Source organism: Notamacropus eugenii, chromosome 4 (genome assembly GCF_028372415.1).
Source record: "Notamacropus eugenii isolate mMacEug1 chromosome 4, mMacEug1.pri_v2, whole genome shotgun sequence".
Lineage (NCBI taxonomy): Eukaryota > Metazoa > Chordata > Mammalia > Diprotodontia > Macropodidae > Notamacropus > Notamacropus eugenii.
Genome location: NC_092875.1, coordinates 58,727,836 through 58,747,255, shown reverse-complemented (window position 1 = coordinate 58,747,255; position 19,420 = coordinate 58,727,836). Strand labels below are relative to the sequence as shown.

Below are 19,420 nucleotides of genomic sequence, written 5' to 3'. Positions count from 1 at the left end.
CCTGAATCTTCTCTCCCTTCTATCAGCCCCCCTCATTTATCTTTCCCTTTTCCCTTACTATTTCTTCCCTCCATTTTAACTCTCCCCTCTCTTTTCTTTCCCCTTTCCCTTCCTGTAGGACAAATTAGTTTTCTATACTTAAATGAGTATGTTGTTCCCTACTTGAACCAAATTTGATGAGAATAAAGCTCAAACAACACTCCCCTCCCTCCCCTCTTTCTGTGTACTATGTTTTAGTGCCTCTTCCTGTGAAGTAATTTACCTTTCTCTACCTCCTCCTTTTCTTCTCTCCTATTACAATCCCTTCGTACCCTTTAATAAGTTTTTTTGTCATCACATCACTTAATTTATACCCACTCACTCTATCTATGGATATCCCTTTAAAAGTCATGACAGATATCCAATTCTCAAGATTAACAAGTGTCATACTTTCGAATAAGAATGTAAACAGTTTGCCCTTATTGAATAACAAGTTTTTTTTCTCCCCCTCCCCATTTACCTTTTTATGCCTCTCTTGTGCCTGTATTTGAAGATGAAGTTTTCTATTAAGCTCTGCCTTTTACATCTTTAAAGTCTGGAAAACCTTTATTTCATTGAATGCCTATTTCCTTGCCTGAAAGATTTTGCTCAGTTTTGCTGGGTAATTCATCCTTGTTTGTAGTCCAAGCTTCTTTATCTTACAAAATATGAAATTCTATTCTCTTTGATGTTTAAATGCAGAAACTACAAGGTTCTTTGCCATCCTGACTGTAGTTCCTTGATATTTGAATTATTTCTTTCTGGCTACCTGCAATATTTTCTCTTTCACTTGACAGTTCTGGAATTTGGCAACAATATTCCTTGGCATTTTCAATTTGGGATCTGTTTGAGAAGGTGATCAGTGGATTCTTCAACGACTATTTTGCCCTCTGAATCTAGGGTGTCAGGACAGTTTTCTTTTGTGATTTCTTGGAAGATATTGTCCCTGCTCTTTTTTTCATTGTGGCTTTTCAGTGGCCCAATAATTCTTAGATTTTCTCTCCTGGATCTGTTTTCCTGATCAGTTGTGTTTCCAGTTAGATATTTTCCATTTTATTTTATTTTTTTATTCTTTCGATTTTATTTGACTGATTCTTGATGTCTCATAGAATCATTAGCTTCTACTTGCCAAATTCTAATTTTTAATAAATTGTTTACTTCAGTTAGTTTTTGTACTTCCTTTTCCTTTTGTCCAATTCTCCCAGTTATGTTTTGGTGCTTTCTTATCCATTTGGTTCATTTTACTTTTTATGGAACTCTTCTCTTCAATGAATTCTTCTTTTTTTTTTTTTTTGCCAATTGTATTTTAAAAATCATTGGCCAGTTTTTCTATTTCTCTAATTTGGCTTTTGAAATTCTTCTTTAGCTCTTCCAAGGATGCTTTCTGGGCTTGAGATCAGTCATATTCCCTTTTCAGGTTTCAGATGTGGACATATTGTCAGTGCTTTCCTCTTCTGACCTCCTATTTTTGTCTTCTTGGTCGCCATTGTAAGATTCTATGGTCTTTACTTTTCTGATTACCTTTTTGCTCTTGGTGATCACCTTTTAGCTGGCTTTTAAAGTGGACCTCTGCTTCTGAGGCACAGATGACTGTATCCCACGTTTCTTGTGCTGAGAACTTGAGGCCTGGTTACTGGCTTTGTGTTTTATGGCCTCTGTTTTTTTTTCAGCTGGAAGCTACACAGTACTTTAACTTACTTGGTGCTGAGCTGTCTGATGTATGCCAAGACCAATGCCAGTTGAAGTCTTTTTGAGTTTCCCTGGGGTTACAGTGAAGTTCACTGTGTGAGTTGTGGGAGAGGAGTGGTCTAGCTGCAGAAGTTTTCCTCCTCCCTCAGTGCTGAGCTATAGGATAGGCAGGATCAGCAGCTAATAAACCCTCTCTGCATTGGTGTTTACCCAATTCTTCTGGTTGTACTGAGGTACATCTGGGGTTCTGGTGTTGTTGCTTATGGGCTCCACCTCCCTGGGGCTCAGTATCTCCTCCTCCTGCACTGAGATGAGGCTTGCTCAGATACCTGTGGTCTTGTGCTCATTCCCTTCAGACACAGCAAGAGATACTCTTCTTGTTGATTTCCCTAGCCTCCAGATCTGAGAGTGCTGTTCCACTTCTGTTGATTCCACTATTCCAGGATTTTTCCTGGGGAAATATTCTCTGGCTTTTCAAGGTCAGCAAGTGAAGGTTGAGACCACTTACATTTTACTCTACCATCTTGGCACCCGGAAGTAAAAAAAAAAAGATTTAAAAAAAATTCGAATGTAGCAAATGGAAACTAATGTCTTTATGAGAAATCAAGAACTTATGAAAGAAAACCAAAAGAGCGAAAAAATAGAAGAAAATGTTATAAGTTGTTATGCATGCAACTAGGAAATAAGATATATAGGAAATGGAGTATAGAAATCTATCTTACCCTACAGGAAAATAATAGGAAAAGAGATAAGGGACAGTGGGTTTAATAGAAGGGAGGCAGATTGGAGAAAAGGGCAATCAGAATACCCACTGTCCTGAGGTGAGGTTAGGGGAGAGATAGTGAGAAAATCTGAAATTCAAAATTTTGTGGAAGTGAATGTTGAAAAGTGAGAATAAACAAATTTATTAAAGATTGTAAAATAAATAATAAAACAATATAAAATTAATATATTGTATTATTATATAATAATAAATAGCAATAAAAATAACTAAATAAAATAAAAAATAAATTTATTTAAATTTTTTAAAATAAATAATAAATTTAGAATAAATAAATGTATCAAAATTTATTAAAAATTTTAAATTTTAAAAGTTAAAAACGTTTTTGAAAATTCAAGATTTAAATTTTGTAGAAGTGAATGCTGAAAGCTAAAAATTAATTAACCAATTAATTAAGTTTTAAAAAGCATTCATTATTTGGTAAAAAAAATGTTGGAAAAACTGGAGAGTAGTCTTGCAGAAATTAGGCATAGAACAATATCTTACATCATTTACCAAGATAAGGTCAAAATGAACACATAACTTAGATTTAAAGGGGGGGTATCATAAGTAAATTAAAAGAATATGCAATATATTACCAGACTTATGGGTAGGAGAACAATTTATGCATAAGCATAAGATAGAGAGCATTGTAACATATAACATGGATAATTTTGATTGCATTAAATTAAAACTGGATTGTACAAATAAAACTAGTGTAGCCAAGATTAGAAGGAAAGCAGAAAATTGTGGGAAAATTTTTATAGATAATTTCTCAGATTAAGGTGTCATACCTCACATATAGAGAGAACTTTGTCAAATTTGTAAGAACGAGTCATTCCCCAATTGACAAAGTCAAAGGATGGTTTTTCAGTGAAGAAATGAAAACTATATACAGTCATATAAAAAAATGCTCTAATCATTATTGACTAGAGAAATGCAAATTAAAACCACTTTGAGATACTCAGTGACTTGGAACTCTCAAACATGATTGCTCATTGTGAGTCAGAGGGGATAGAATCATTTCAAAGAAGTTCATCTTCTGCAGTGTTTCTTAAACTGTGGTAATCAAGTGTGGGGGTTGCAAAAATTTGGCAACAGTAAGAGCTTTCTGAATGCATAACAATCAAAAATTAATTCAAAATGAATTGCATAATTAAACCAAGGTGTTTTGGCTGCACTTGCACATGTTGCATTGGGCAACTTCACTGCAGTCTTGATTCTGAACATGGCATTGATGATTATAAAATCAAAATATCGATCAACTCTAAAAATATTGAAGACATCTTACATCCTTCAGTATCAAATATTCTGCCAAGATTTAATTCTTTATGTAAAATACATAGGCACATTTATCTCATTATTATACAAATTTGCTTTTCTCTCTAATAAATGGCAAAATTAAATGCATACCAAAGAATTGTTTTAAAATAAAATTTCTTTCTGATTTATTATCAGTAAATGTTTGATTTGTATACCTATTTTACATATCTAAATATTCAGAATCACATAAAAATTTCTCAGGTGAAAAAGAGTTGTGAGTGAAAAAATTTTAAGAAGCCTGGTCTATACAGGAAGAGCTTTGAAAATAGCTTTGCAAGGGAAAATGATCGATGTTGGAGGGAATGTGGGAAAACTGGGACACTAATGCATTGTTGATAGAATTGTGAACTGATCCAGCCATTCTGGGAAGCAATTTGGAACTATGCAGAAAAGGCTATAAAAAACTGTGCATACCTTCTAATCCAGCAATACCACTGCTAGGTCTATGTTCCAACAACATCCAACAAAAAAGGTTCTATTTGCACAAAAATATTTATAGCAGCTCTTTTTGTGGTGGTTAAGAATTGGATATTGAAAGGATACCCATCAATTGGGATATGGTGAAATAAGCCATGGTTTATGATTTTAATGGAATATTATTATGCTATAAGACATGACAAACAAGATGATTTCAGGAAAACTCTAGAAAGATTTACATGAACTGATGCATAGTGAAGTGAACCAAAACAAGAGAATGTCATACGTAGTAATAGCAATATTGTTTGATGAACAACTGGGAATGACTTAGCTATTCTCAGTCATACAATGACCCAAGATAATCCTGAAGAACTAATGATGAAACATACTATCCATGTTCAGAGAAGGAACTAATATTGATTGAATACTGCCCGAAGAATTCTATTTTTCACTTTCCCTTTTTCTTTGGTTCTGGTGTTCTTGTATGAAACGACAAATATGGAAATGTTTTACCTAATTGCATATGTGTAACCTATATCTGATTGATTACCCTCTCAGGAAGAGGAGAGGTCTGGGAGGGAAGGAAGAAGAGATAGAATTTGGAACTCAAAACTTTAAATAAAAGCATTTTTTAAAATGGAAAAAAAATGAAAATAGTTTTGCTTCTTCTTGTTTTGCACATTTTCCAAAGTTTCCTCTTCCTTTGTAGCAGGAACTTTTCAGTCTTTTCCCTGGCCAGAAGCAATTACAGCTTGCAGCAGAGGAAAATGGAAGTGTACTGTAGCCCTTTTAGGCTATTCCCTCCTCACTGAGCATTTTCAGATGGTAATCTGGTAAAGTTTATGGAAATTTTAAGTAGGTTCCCACCAGGAATATGTGAAAAAAGAGTTCACACACACTTGCACACTGTGTTGTAATGTCCATGATAACTCAGAAGTATGGAATTCATGGTGATGAAAAGCCTTTTAATGAGCTATGGAGCAGGAAATCAGTTAATATACTAAGATGGATTATCTCTGCCCTACCAGCCTGTTCTTTCTGACCAATTTGAAATTCAAGGAAGATTCTCTGAGCTCTTAGGAGGGAGTGTATTTTTCCCTAGCTGTACAGAAGCTGGGAACTCATATTCTCCCCAAGAATCCTATGTCTATGCTGAGGTTTCCTTTGTCAAAAGATCTGGTGGAATACAGAAAGACAAGTGGCAAGTTGCCCTTTCAATTCCCACCAGGATGCACTATTTGGGGATTCCTATGACTTCCTCAATGTTCCAATCTGGGTACCATGCTTTCTTCTTACATTGTTATAGGTTTCTTGAAGAGAGGGACTGCCTATCTTTTTCATATTTGTGCTCCCAGCACTTTGCACAGTGCATGACACATTTTAGACACTCAATAACTATTTATTGAATTGATTCTTGGGCAACTAAGCAATGGAAGATTCACCAGTAGTAGATGCAAACAGGTTGAAAGGGAGTCACTGAGAGAGAAAGAGAAAGAAGGACAGAGACAGAGAGAAAGTTACCAAAAGGAAAAAGCCAACTTAGTGTTAATTGCACTGTGCTCAATGAAGAAGAAATATAAAACAAAGAAACTCTTTGCAAGTATTCTAGTGGACCTTGAATATTATTGTCTCAAGGGATTGTTCTAATATTAAAATGTTACTGAATTCTATTAGAATCATTCATTCTGTAATGCTGAATATATCCCATGTGGAGTAAAACTATGTGATTAATATTTGGTTTATGTTATATATTCAGTATATCTTTTAACTTCCCCTTTGAGGCAGAAAAACTTAGAATGGAGTCAAAGGTGGGTTTGTTTCTTGGAAATCTGAGGTGAGAGTTGGCTGGGAGGAGGTAATGGGGGAGGATGGGAAATGAAGCAATGAGATGAATTTTCTTGTTGAGAAGATGAGCAACCCCAGCTCAATGAATCAAGGGCAAGGCAAGAGGGAAGGTGGAGTACAGAATTGAAATAGGTCTCTACCCCCTGTCATACCAACCAAGGAGTGATTGGATTTCCAATCATATTCCATATCATATTCTATCTTCATATCTCCCTCTCTGAGCACAGATCAGTTACTAACCCTGAGAAATGGACATGCCCATCCTTGGCTATTATCTCATAACAGCTAGTACTTCTTTAGTGATTCAAGACTTGAAAAGTATTTTACATATACTATTTCATTTGAAAACTTCACAACAACTTTGCTGGCAGATGTAATCATTCTCCTAAGTTTAGAGAAAAGGGAAATGAAAATGAGAGAGGTAAAGTGATTTGCCCAGGGTCACACAGTTAGTAAGAGTCTGAGGTATGATTCAAACTCAGATCTCTTTTATTTCAACTCCAACATTATGCATTGTGTTCTCCAACTATCTTTTTGAATTACAGAGTTTCTGAGCCATGTGTTAGCTTCCCAGAAGAGGAAGACTTCTTTAACAGTGTACTTCTCAGAGAAAATGATCAGCAGCTGTATCATCCTGCAACTGAATGACTAAAGAAAGTCACACTCTGGGGTGGTCATAAGAGCTAGACACTGAATTGCTTGAGCAGTACAGACACAAGATGAGCTTCCCAGTCCCATAAAGTTCACATGACTCTCTACGGGGAATAGAATGAATGTAATAGGGCACTTGATATGTTCTATGTTTCACATTTATTCATGCATTTAGTTCATTGTGTCTTTTCAGTTTCTGTGGGGAAGAGAAAAAATCATTGTCCTGTACTAGATACTAATATTGCAAGTTAAATGGCTTTGCAAAAGGTAACCTGTTGCTCATATGTGGCAAAACATTAGAGAGGAGTCATAGCTAAGTTTGTTTTAGAAATATTCTGGGGAAGGGACAGTAGATTTAGAGAGAAAGAAGCCTGATTCTGCTCTTTGGGGTCAGGTCACTCAGGACTGAATTTGGCTTCATGAGAACCAGAAATCCCTTGAAAGCTGGGGCATGTACTGTAGGGTGCATATAAAATCAAAGGTCTTAGTATGAGAGAAAGTGAAAAACCTAGGCAATGGAACTTAAGCAAGGGAAGAAATGGGGTGGTGGGAAGAAAGTCTTCTATCATGGTTAAATCACATCTGGAGTATTGTGTTCACTTCCAGCTGCCACATTTTACTGAATCATCACCAGAGAATCTCAGAGTTTGAAAGGCTGTCAGAAACCACATAACATCACCCTGCTTTGAACCACAAGTCCTCTTTACTGTATTCTCATTAATGATCAGACTATTTCCACTTAAATATTTCAATTCTATACTGCCCTCTTCTCTTGAAGGTAGTAGTAGATAAGAGGGATCTTAGGCTTAGGGTTGGCAAGTCACAGTTTACAATATTATAAGTGGGCCAAGACTCAAGAGAAAAAAGACCGTTACACTAGTTCACCAAGGAATTAAGATAGAGAAAAGAAGAGATGATGGCTGGTACAAGAATGATGACCTAGGAGACAACTGAGAGTCTGAGGGATTGGAGGTCACAGTATGGACAGGGAGTAGGGTTTGGTAAGGGATGGCTGAGGAAGAGGTGGAAAGCCAATAGATTATGGTCAGGTAAGTGGATTTCAGATTTCTGGAACCTGAAGATGGTACATTTGTAGATTATGGAGGTGAGGTAGAGGAGTAGGTCATGGGAAGTGAGTAGTTGAGTGTGTTAGAGAAAGCTAATATGTATGTTATATTAAGGCAGAAGTTAGAGGAGAGAAAAATTATCAAGCAGTACTGAACACACTAAGGAAGGAAGGAGAGTGGTCTGGATGTCCATAGACAACAGCTACTAGGATTTTGATTGGTGAAAGATGTGGATTGTGTGAGCCTCAGAGGAGGAAAGTTTACATAGAGGTAGGGTGAAAATTTGGAAGTGTCAATGGAGAATAAGGAGTATTACAACTCCCTGACCTTCACCACCCAGGAGTATGGGTGAAAGTGCAGACAGTAGATGTAGCCAGGGAAATTGCATCATTAGTGGGGAACCAGGTCTTGGTTATTGCTAGAAGATAGAAAGAGTGAGAAATCAAAATATTAAGATGAATGCAAATTTGCTTGCTTATGGAGCCCACATTCTGGAGGGCATAGTGGAAGGAGGGAATTGGTTGATTCTTTGGGGTGGGAGGGTTGAGGGAGATTGGAATAAGAAATCAAGTGGTGGAGGAATGGGGTTTGGATGATGACCTACAGGAGTTCAGAATCCCTGGGCTTGACCATGAAATGAAAATCTGACTCCTCATCAACTTTCTTCTTCCTCTTCCCTTAGAAGACAAGCACAACAGGAGATTGATATTCCACATTCTGAGGGATTACTTGGGGTTAGTCTCTAAGAAGACCTCAGGAAATTGAAGTCTTGGGTCCAAGGAATCTGCATCACAGTGGCTGTCCTCATTGCAGGTGATGGGAGAACAGACTGGTAGGTGCAACAGAAGGGGGAAGTTGCCTTGCATTGGCACAGATGAAAAGATCACCAAACCCCCTTTACAGCCTTTCCTCAGGAAACATACACAGCTATGTTACTATGCAATTTGATCCTCAAAACAACCCTGTGAGGTAGATACTATTATTACCCCCATTTTACAGTTGAGGAGGCTGAGGGAGATTGATTTTAAGTTATTTTCCCACAGTCACGCAGCTGAGTATTTGAGATCAGGTTTGAATTCATGCCTTCCTGACTCTAGACCTAGTACTTGATCCCATTAGATTGTGAGTTTCTTGAGACCAGAAAGTACCTTTTGCCTTTCTTTGTGTCCCTAGCACTTAGCACACTGCCTACTTGCCTGATTTATTGACTGACTACCCACTGCTACGTAAGCTGTCCAAAGAGCACTGGATTTAGAGTCAGAGGACCTGAGTTTGAAACTTAGCTCTGATACTCCAAGCTATGTGACCTTGGGCAAGTCCACTAACTTCCTAGGACTCTGTTTCCTCAACTGTACAAAGAGCGCATAGAACTAGGTAGTCACTGGGGAAGTCGTTTTACTACTCCATGGTTCCAAATGAGTACTGTAAGCATGAAATGCTTACTTGTTTGACCTTAGAAAAGTCACATACCTGCTTCAAAATTCAGTTTCTTCAATTCTGACATGTATGATCCAGACTAGATATATGGTCTCTCAGTTCCCTTCCACCTCTAAACCCATGATCATGTAGTGCTGTGCCCCAAAGGAGCCTCTGATATGAAGGTTACTTATATTTTGTGTCTTAAGTTCCCTCTCTGCTCTGATATCCTGTGGTCTGCATGCTAAAATCCATTGGAGCTCTGTTGCTCACTAGTTCAAGATCTAAGTTCCCTTCCCTAGAGGAGAACTAGAAACACAGGGAGTTCTTAACATTCTTAACACAATAGCATTGTGAAAGTAAATTAGACAACTTCACTCAATTTCTTCCCCACAGGAGGCTGAGTCCAAAGAGTTTAGAGTGAAAGATGAGACAATTACTTGGGGTTAGTCTCTAACGAGGACCTCAGGGAAATGGAGCCTTGGGTCCAAGGAATCTGTGTAAAAACACCTACAATGATACTCACTCATCCTTCTTGGTGGACAGACCCATGACCCCTCAGCCAGAGCCTCAAGCCCCCTTTCTCCTGGAAGACCTCATGAATTTCACTAGTTTTCTGATCGATCTATGGGAAGGAGACCTGGAAACACATCAGAGCTGAGTCTTTCAGGAACAGAACAGAATATTCTGACCAAACACCCAAGTAGGTGAATCTGTAGAGGGCACATTTCATTCATTTCAAGGGAGAAAATGCACACAAAGTAATGTGATGAATGTCATAGAATCTGAGAAACTTCTTTAAAAAAGGGACTTGAGAATATAGTATGTCAGAAATGCAGTGCAGAGTTTCTTTTTTTCTTTTACCTTTATCATATTTTTTTATCTTTTCTTTTATCTTTGTTGATAGCTGTAGAAAATACTTTCCCCATGCAATCTCTTTCTATAATTCATCCAAAGAGAAACAAAACATTTTATCTATTAAAATATAAATAAAAAATTTAAATTCTAAAATTAATTTTTCTCAAGTACATGTTAGTTATTTTTAATCATAATGCAACATACCTTTTGATATTTCTTTTGTAAATAATGTTTTGAGAATTCATTTTATGACATCAGCAAAATCTAATCAAAGATGTGTAAAGAAAAATTTTTGCTTCCATTAGGGAAACAAAATCCTAAGAACCCTTTTGCCACCCTTCAAGAGTATATGGTTTTGATAAGAATGAAATATTCAGCGTATAGATAACCTAGCTTTAAGCATTGCTTTAGTATTTTGGAGTTTAGTTGAAATGCTATGTGATGCTTGAGAGAAAAAGGAATTGCTTCCAAAATATTAACAGTATTAAGGCTTAATGACCACAGTGCTAGGACAAAATGTTCAAATTTCTCAAAGTATCTCTAATAACATTTTTGTTTGGCTAGATTTGCATGAAAGCAGATGATAGAAAACTTTAAATAAGAAATAATTTCTTAATTATGGGGACAAGTATCAACTAAAACCACTACATATAGTAACAAAGTCATGTAAACTATTGACAGACCAAAAATAGAAATAACTTCAAACAGAGATGTTTTCCAAAATTCTTTTAGGGAACACACTGGAAAGATGCAAATTCCTTGTGTGTGAGAGATGAGTCAAGATAGATAATTAGAGATGTTTACTAAATGGAGGTTAAACACCTACTTCTTGTCTCAGTCCACACCAGATAGATATATAGATCACCAAATATTCAATAAAGGTGTACAAAAGATCTAGAGCTTCTTATGATAATAACTGAAAATTCATCATTAATTTCATTTGACTAACCATCAAATAGTAGTTCTGCCAAACAGAACTTCTCACACTCAACAAACTCAGGAGGTCAGTCTCTTTTCACTTTTACACCACTTCAATTCTGTGGAAGTTCATAAAGTTTAGATTTTTGAAATGTTTTCAAATATACTATAGGCTATTCACTAGCATTGTACTGAGTGATGAAAAATGCAACACGAGGAATGATTGAAATTAAACAGCACTTGCTAAAATAATTAAACAATTTATGTTATTGTGCACTATACGTAGTTGATGTACATCCAATATGCAACTGATGAAGCTTCCAAAATGGCAGAACTTCAAATTTCAAAAAAAATCATAAGCACAATTTGGCCCACAATGCTGATGTTATAGTTTCAACATAATTAAATGCTTTTCCTCATTCCCCAATATTTCAAAGTCATTGTTATACAACAACTTCCCTTTTCTGCCTCGATGAAAGTTTTGCCAAATATTTGTGTAGCAAAGGGAGCACACATGTGGAACTGACTAACAAGAAGTTCTCTTGAATAGCATTAATTTATGCAAGGTGGCAAATTTTTGTACGCAGATAATTAGTTTCAAAAACTACTTTTTGATTAAATATGCACATGTAGAGGTATAAAGATTAATGTTAATATTCACAGTTTTCAGTGTGAAAACAAAAAAATGTAATTCTAGTGAATTGTGCATTCAGGATAATCTTTATTGGAACCATAAAAATAATTTTGTAATTAAAAAAAATCTCTTGTTATTGAATTTTATTGAGTTTTGTTTTGCCTTTAAGTTTGTTAGTTCAGAGAAAATATACTGAATAAGGAGGATTCTGACCCATTCCAGAATGAGGACTTGGAAGTCTAAATTTAGTCTAAATGGTGGGTCCAAAGAAACTAGCAATTACTTACTTAGCTTTGAGTTGTTAATATTCTAGCACTTTGCAGCTTGGGTTGATCCCCAATTGGGTTAACCAATCAAAATTAAAGATTGATTATGCCATTCAAGGATAAGCCATTTGCTTCATTAGAAATCATGGTATTTCACTGATCCCCTGTATGAAGCTTTGTTGAGGTACAAAGGTATTTGGCTCTGGTGTCATCTGCACTACCAGAGTGTTAAACCAAAGCCGGGTAGGGGTTGTCAAAACCGAAGATCTGTGATTGGAAGGCAATAAATAGTTCAAGTCAGTGTGCTAACATAACCTGAAACTAAATCTGCTTGGATTTAGAATGGGGAAAGGGGGCATTCCAGTAATAGAAGAGTTATTGTATTTCTGTGCAATAAATAAAAGTGCATTTAAAGGTTCCCTTAAAACAGATTAAAATTAAATTGTCACTCTGAAGAAAGAAAGTTTTCTTTTCTTTTCCACCTATACCCATGGTCAGTCACATTTCTTGTGTTGTGTGAGTTAATATCAGTGCTTCTAATGCATCTGGTCCTTGTGAGACTGAAACACATTTTCTCCAACTTCTGGTATTTAGAAAATTCTATTGATAGACGACTTTTCTCTCAAGTTGAGTTTTACTTATTTATTTTTCTGAATAGTCAGTCACCACCAGGAATTTGCAAATGGGGGTGCTGTTCTCAAGAATATGAGTCAGATTTAAGGACTTAGGTACTCTAGGAGTATATGGGAGTACTCTGTATTCCTATGATAATAATAGCCCTGTCTAAAGGCTTCTGATTCGTAGAAGCAGATGTAAAAGAACCTAACAAAGGAATGACCATGGATGGCTTTGATTTTTCCTTCTAGTAGTAAAAGCTATTCCTTCCACTTCAAAATAACATAAATCCCAATCCTTCCATTTTTCCTAAACAAAACTTTCTGAGTTAAAAAATGATAAAGAATTTCTATTGCACTTTGCACTTTACAAAACACTTTACATATGTCAGCTCATCTGATTCTCACAGCAAACTTGTAAGATAGAAGCCATTTTCCCATTTTACAAGGGAAACAACTGAGGCTCAGAAATGTTAAGTGATTTTTCTCAGAGATACACAGCTAGTAAATGTCTGAGGCAGAATTTGAACTCAATCTTCCTATCTCTAAGTCCATACTATATTTACTGCACCAGAAATCCTAGTCTTCCAGAGTTTATGACCTATATTCTCACCCTAAAGCCACATTCCACTTAAGAACGGGCACTTTCTACTGATTATTCTACCTTTAAAGAAGGTAGCAAACACTGGATTTTAGTCTTTAAGGATTTTAATAGTCAAGCCTCGACAAGAGTGAGAATTCCCCACACCCATGTGAAGTAATACCATCTCTGCATCTGAAGAATTCCCCTTGTCCTTATGGTGCTGTATTGTGATTTCAAAAGGGGTTTGGACTCGTCCAATTATGTATGGTTAAGGAAATTTATGGTTCAGATTCGCACCTACAATAAGACACATTTGAGAAGAAGAAGCTGGATATTTTATTGATTTACAGAAAAGGCAAATGCATGAACAGTTTAGAGCTACAGCAGAAATAATTAATATAGCCTAGTACTAATATAATTATAGCAATATTAATATAGATATAAGAGGAAATAGAAAAACATCACCAATTCGAGGAGCACCAACACCTGAATTACATCAGCTGGGGAATCCCGGGATACAGCGTTCAGGGTCCGAATTGGGAGCAAAGAGGTCCCAGGCAGAGCGTCCTCTCCATGGGTGAGATTCCGAGGACTTGCACTAAGCGAGGGGAGTTTATAGGGACCTAGACAAAGAAGGTTTTTTGCCAACGGCTCCACACACTGTTCTAAGCTGGTCAGGCACATGGCCATGGGAATGCAGGTGTTTGTTCGTCAAGGACATATCATAGGGGGGCCACAAGATATAAGCTAATTAATCATATACTGGGAGGACTAGCCAGATCCTCCAAGTATTATCTATGTGTTCCGGGAGTGGTTAGTTCCCAAAACATTAAGGCATGGCCAACTCGCACATGTTATGTACCTTGAGAGGTCACCAAAAGGACAGAGTGAACTTACTTTATTCAAGGGATATGAAATATTCCTTCAGGTGCCCACTAAAGAGGAGGCTGGTGGCAGAGGTGGCCAAAGCCACTGGCCATTGATATAGCATGGAGGGAAGTGACGCTCTTTGTGGACCAACTTAGCGATCATGGATCTAGGACAGTTGGGTGAAAGAGGGAGTCTGGAAATGGAAAGGCTGAGAAAAGAGGGCAACTCCCACAGGAAGAGGAAAAGGAAGAAGATGTGGAGGAGGAGGAGAAAGAGGGTTATAGGAGGAAGAGAAGGAAACACTTAACAGAATTTAGAATTCACACACAGAAAGGAATTAGCATATAAATAGGCTAGAGGGGATCTTAGAATATAAAATGTTCAAGCTCAAAAGTAACCTGGAACTTAGAATGCCCAAGTTGCAAAAGGCTAAAAATATCCAACTAAGTCTCCCTGCTACATGTCTCTCCTCATCCCAATCCATCCTCCACTCAACTATGAAACTAATCTTCCTTGAGCATAGTTCTGACCATGTTAGCCCAATCCTCAATCTTAGAAACTCCAGTGGCTTCTTATTTCCTCTTGATTTATATGTAAAATTTTCTGCATTCCTACTTTTCCTGTCTTCTCAATCACCCATCAGTACTCTGTGATCTAGTGACAGTGGCTACCTTGTTACTTTTCACACAAGACCCTCCATCTTCCAACCTCAGAATTTTCACTGGCTAGTGCCACAAATGGTATGCTTATAAGTTTAGGCATGGCAAGAAATTTCAAAGAAATAGCATATGGGATGATGACAGAATCGGGTTTCAAAAAAAAAAAAAACACTTGAAAAGATAGAATATAATGAAAAAAGATTTACTTTAATTTACTAATACCAGTAGTAAAAAAAAAATTACTAGTAAATTAGAAATTTACTAGTAATTCATGTAAAATCCTACTCCTTTGTTCCAAAAAGCAGCTGCACAAACACAGATGTGTCTAGACAGTAGTTTCTCAGGAAAAAAAAGATGACGATAAAAGACAACTACTAGCCTAGTACTGGGAAACAAAATGGTGCCATGGATAGATTACTAGGCCTGAAGTCAGGTAAACCTGAGTTCATATGCAGCAGCATTATTCCACCTTATGCCATTCTGTGGCATCACTTCCTTCCTCCACGATCTCTCAAAGATCATTGTCTCAACAGTTACATTCTCTAGGACTTTCAGGACCCTGTGATATAGTTCATCCAAGCCCGTCCTGGAAAATTCACTAAGGGCAGTCAGGTGCTCTCTCACCATCCCCTCATTTACCTTGACTTTCAGCTCCATAATAAACATTCTTGTTCTCATCTTCTGAACACACTCCTTGTCTAAAAACCACTCATACATTTTGGCAGAAAAAAATGTAAAGTAAGATTTCATACGTCTTTCTTTTTTGTGCATTTCATTTCCACCCTGAATATTCATATCAACTATTTCTGTTCAAATTGTGATAGAGCCCTCTGAGCCTCATAGATCTGATCAGCCACAGTTTGACATAATGTAACTTGACTCCAAAATGGTGATATCATTTTAATCCTTTTCAAGAATGGAGGACAACAACCAACTAGGCATTTTCATTATTCCACCTACCCTGAATGGCCTTCCTATTCTTTGTTAATCTTCCTTTTTCTCCAAAAAGAATTTAAAAATCATTTTTCAGTTTTTTGGGGGGAGAGGGCATGTAGGTGGCACAGTGAATAGAGATCTAGACCAACAAGAGTTGGATATGACTGTAAACAACTGAACTCTTCAACAGAAAACCAAAATGCCCTCCTCTTCAATGGCCACCAGAAGAGCAAGTATAACTCATTGGATATAGAAGTGGCACTCCTTCATGTGGTATGGGAAATACTTACTCTTGTGGCTTCTTGATGATTAACATCCTTACAGGGCAAAACCCAGTCCTTGCTACCTTCTTTAAAGCCAACATAATTTATTATTGGATGCCACCACACACTCAAATTATTCTAATCTCTAGCACTGCTGATAAAAATTTTCACAGGACTGGGACACACATCTATATCATCTTCCATTACTTGCCCTTGCTTTTTATCTTCTGAAAAGATATTTCTGAAATCTATGATGGTCAGGGCACTCTCTCTGTAACTTTTTCAATTTCTTTAGACATTTATTTCTTTTCTTTCTCATCACAGCTACCTGTGTGTAAAGAATGTTCATTCTTGAGAGTTTCCCATTTCTCCTTACCCTGTAACATTTTAAGCTGTGGGATACAAACCACCTTCTTTCTGAACCCTTTCAAGCTTGTTTTCCTGAAATCAATAGTAAGCATCATATAATATTTACCTTGACTGCCCTTTATCACAAATTTCAAGTTAGGGTGGTCACATCCTCTCAAGGTGGTTGTTTCAAGGTCCCATCCTTTTAATTTCTACCTCAAAAATCATTTTTCCACATTGCTTGTAATCAGATTCAGACTCATATACCCTCTTGCCTTATGGTTTTCTCCCCACATTTTTGAAACCAAAATTACTATTATCGCAATCCAAAAAAATGTATTGTCTTTTATGATTCAGACAGCAAAAGACCACGTGCATATGTAGATAATTGTCTTTTCATGTTTCTTCATCAGGCTTGTACTCAGTTTCCCAAACTCTTTATGTACTTATTTTTTCTTGATAAGTAGTCTATCGTGTACTACTACCAGAGTATTGTTTCTCTTTCTCTTTCCATTGATCCTCAACAAAATGGTGTTAGTCAACCAGTAAGCATATATTAAGTATTTACTATTCATCACACGCTGCACTAAGCACTGGGGATACAAAGGAAGCTTCTTTTCAAAACACTTTCTGCTCTCAAGAAACTCACAATCTAATCAGAAGACAGCATGAAAACAACTATATCCAAAGAAGATATGAATAAAGGATGAATTGTAGATAATCAATAGAAGGAAGGCAATGCATTAGGGCAGACAGGGAACAGCTTAATGCAGAAGATGGGATTTTAGTTAAGACTTGAAGGAACCAAAGAAGTCAGAAGGTGGAAATAAGGAGAGAGAGAATGAAATGGAGGATAACCAGTAGAAGTATCGCGAGGTTGGAGACAGAGCATCTTGAGTGAGGAACAGCAAGATTACTGGTGTCACTGGATCACAGGGTATTTGAAGGAAGTGTGATGTAAGAAGACTGCAAATATGGAAGAGGGTCAATCTATGAAGGACCTTGAATACCAAATAGATGATATCTCAGAGGGGATAGGAAGCTACTTGAACTGATTGAATAAGGGAGTGACATGGTATTTAGGAAGATTAATTTGACATCTGAGTGAAAGATGAACTATAGTGAAGAGAAATGTAAGCTAGGGAAACCAAAAAGCAAGTGTTTCCATTAGTCAAGGTAGGAGGTGATTAAAGCCTTCACCAAGGGAGTGGAAGGTCAGAGGAGAGAAGAAGGTGTATAAGAGATATTATGAAGGTAAAACCAACAGAACTAGGCAAAGACTGGATATTAGGGTGGGGGTGAAAGAAAGTAGAAGTTGACAGCTAGGTTAGGAGTTTGTGAAGGTGGCATCTTCAACAGTAAAAGGAAAGTCAGGAAGAAAGGAAGTCTTTTGTAGATAGAAAGCAAATTCAGTTTTGGACACATGAGATTTCTGAGAGTCTATTGGAGAGATAAGCCTAGAACTAAGAAGTTAGAGGTAGGTAAATAAGTTTGAGAATCATTTGCATAGAGATGATAATGGAATCCACCATATTTCCTTTATCTGGTTATTAGATTTCTTCCCATAAGTATATTGTCAAAAAATATACTATTTGGTATCCATCATGTCTTTATTTATTTTGTCCTTTTAAATAAAAGATCACTTTTCCAAGAAAGGTCTAATGACATATTTGTAAAGTGTGTAGCGTGGGGCTTGGCTCAATACTAGGTCCTTAACAGATTCGTATTCTCTTCTCCCTTTCTCTCCCTAAGTCTAAACCACTCTGGATTTCTTTGCAGCTCTGTCAACAGGGAAGTGCCATGCCTATCTTCCCAAAATCTTCCAATAGTCAGAAATTATATCTTTTGTCATATTTCCAAGTTTTCAGAGTATGAGGTGAAACTGCATAATATCATTATTCATGATTTGGAACATGCTATAGTTTATAGTTAACAATTCATATTTAAAAAAGAATTTGTTTCCTTCCTTTGATTCGTTGTTTATCAGGGAATGTCCCTTATACTATACACCTCTTCTAATTCCCCATATGTTTTGGATCTCAGACTATTAGCAGTGATGTTTTCTTTAAGGCAAATATTTCCCCACTATTCTACTTCTCTTCCAATTTTATCTTTGCTGATTTTGTTCATGCAAAAATGTTCAGACCAACTTTAAATGGGTTGTTTTAGTTTCATTTCCTTTTCCCATGTGCTTCCCAACAGACCCATGGAAGGAAGAAATCAATCAAGGATCTCTGAGTTCATCCTCCTGGGCCTTTCAAACCAGCCTGAACAAGAGAGGCTTCTGTTTTTCCTCTTCCTGGTTATGTACCTCATCACAGTGCTATGGAACCTGCTCATCATTCTGGCCATTAGAACTGACTCCCACGTTCACACCCCCATGTACTTCTTCCTTAGCAATTTATCCCTTGTTGACATCTGCTTCACATCCAGCACTGTCCCTAAGATGTTGGTTAATCATATATCTGGAAATAAAGCAATTTCTTACACCAGTTGCCTGACACAAGTGTTCTTCTCCAACTGGTTTGCAGGATTAGATAGTATCATCCTTGCCTCCATGGCCTATGACCGCTATGTGGCTATCTGTGCCCCACTACACTACACCATGATCATGACCCAAAAAGTCTGCTCCTGTCTAGTAGCAGTGTGCTGGTTTTGGGCCTGCACTGATGCCCTGGTTCACACTGTCTCCCTGACTCGACTTTCATTCTGTGGTCACAATGAAATTCCTCATTTCTTCTGTGAACTCTGTGCGGTGATAAGATTGGCCTGCTCTGATACCTTCCTCAATGACTTGATGGTCTACACAGTAGGAGGACTGACAGCTGTCATGCCTTTTATTGGCATCCTCATCTCCTACATGTGCATTTTTGTGGCTGTCCTAAAGATCCCCTTGGCCTCTGGGAAACAGAAGGCTTTCAACACTTGTGGCTCCCACATCGCTGTGGTCTGTCTCTTCTATGGAACAGTCTTTGGAGTGTACTTCAACCCTACATCCACCCATACAGCCCAAAAGGACACAGCATCAGCTGTGATGTACACTGTGGTCACTCCTATGCTGAACCCCTTCATCTACAGCCTAAGAAACAAGGACATGAAAGGAGCCATGAGAATGCTCTTCACCAGGAAACCAAGAAACCCCTCCCTCTGACTGTAGACATCCTCCTGGACCTGAGTGTCTGTGTCTCAAACAATAATCCAATGATTTAAAAAATTTTCAATAAAACTTCTTAAGTATCATAAGTGAAGTCAATTGCTCACTTCTCTACTTACACTAGGGGTGAT

General features: G+C 37.2%; 1 protein-coding gene across 1 annotated transcript; it reads left to right on the top strand.

Annotated features, from left to right (window-relative positions):
- Positions 1-18,341: 18,341 nt before the first annotated feature.
- Positions 18,342-19,321, top strand: LOC140498149 (olfactory receptor 1f45-like). The gene has a single exon (XM_072599436.1). It carries the CDS (start codon positions 18,342-18,344, stop codon positions 19,284-19,286), a length of 945 nt encoding a protein of 314 aa, XP_072455537.1. The 3' UTR covers positions 19,287-19,321.
- Positions 19,322-19,420: the final 99 nt, after the last annotated feature.

Coding starts and splice junctions, on each gene's coding strand:
- LOC140498149 (XM_072599436.1), top strand. CDS start 18,342: ATGGAAGGAAGAAATCAATCAAGGATCTCTGAGTTCATCCTCCTGGGC.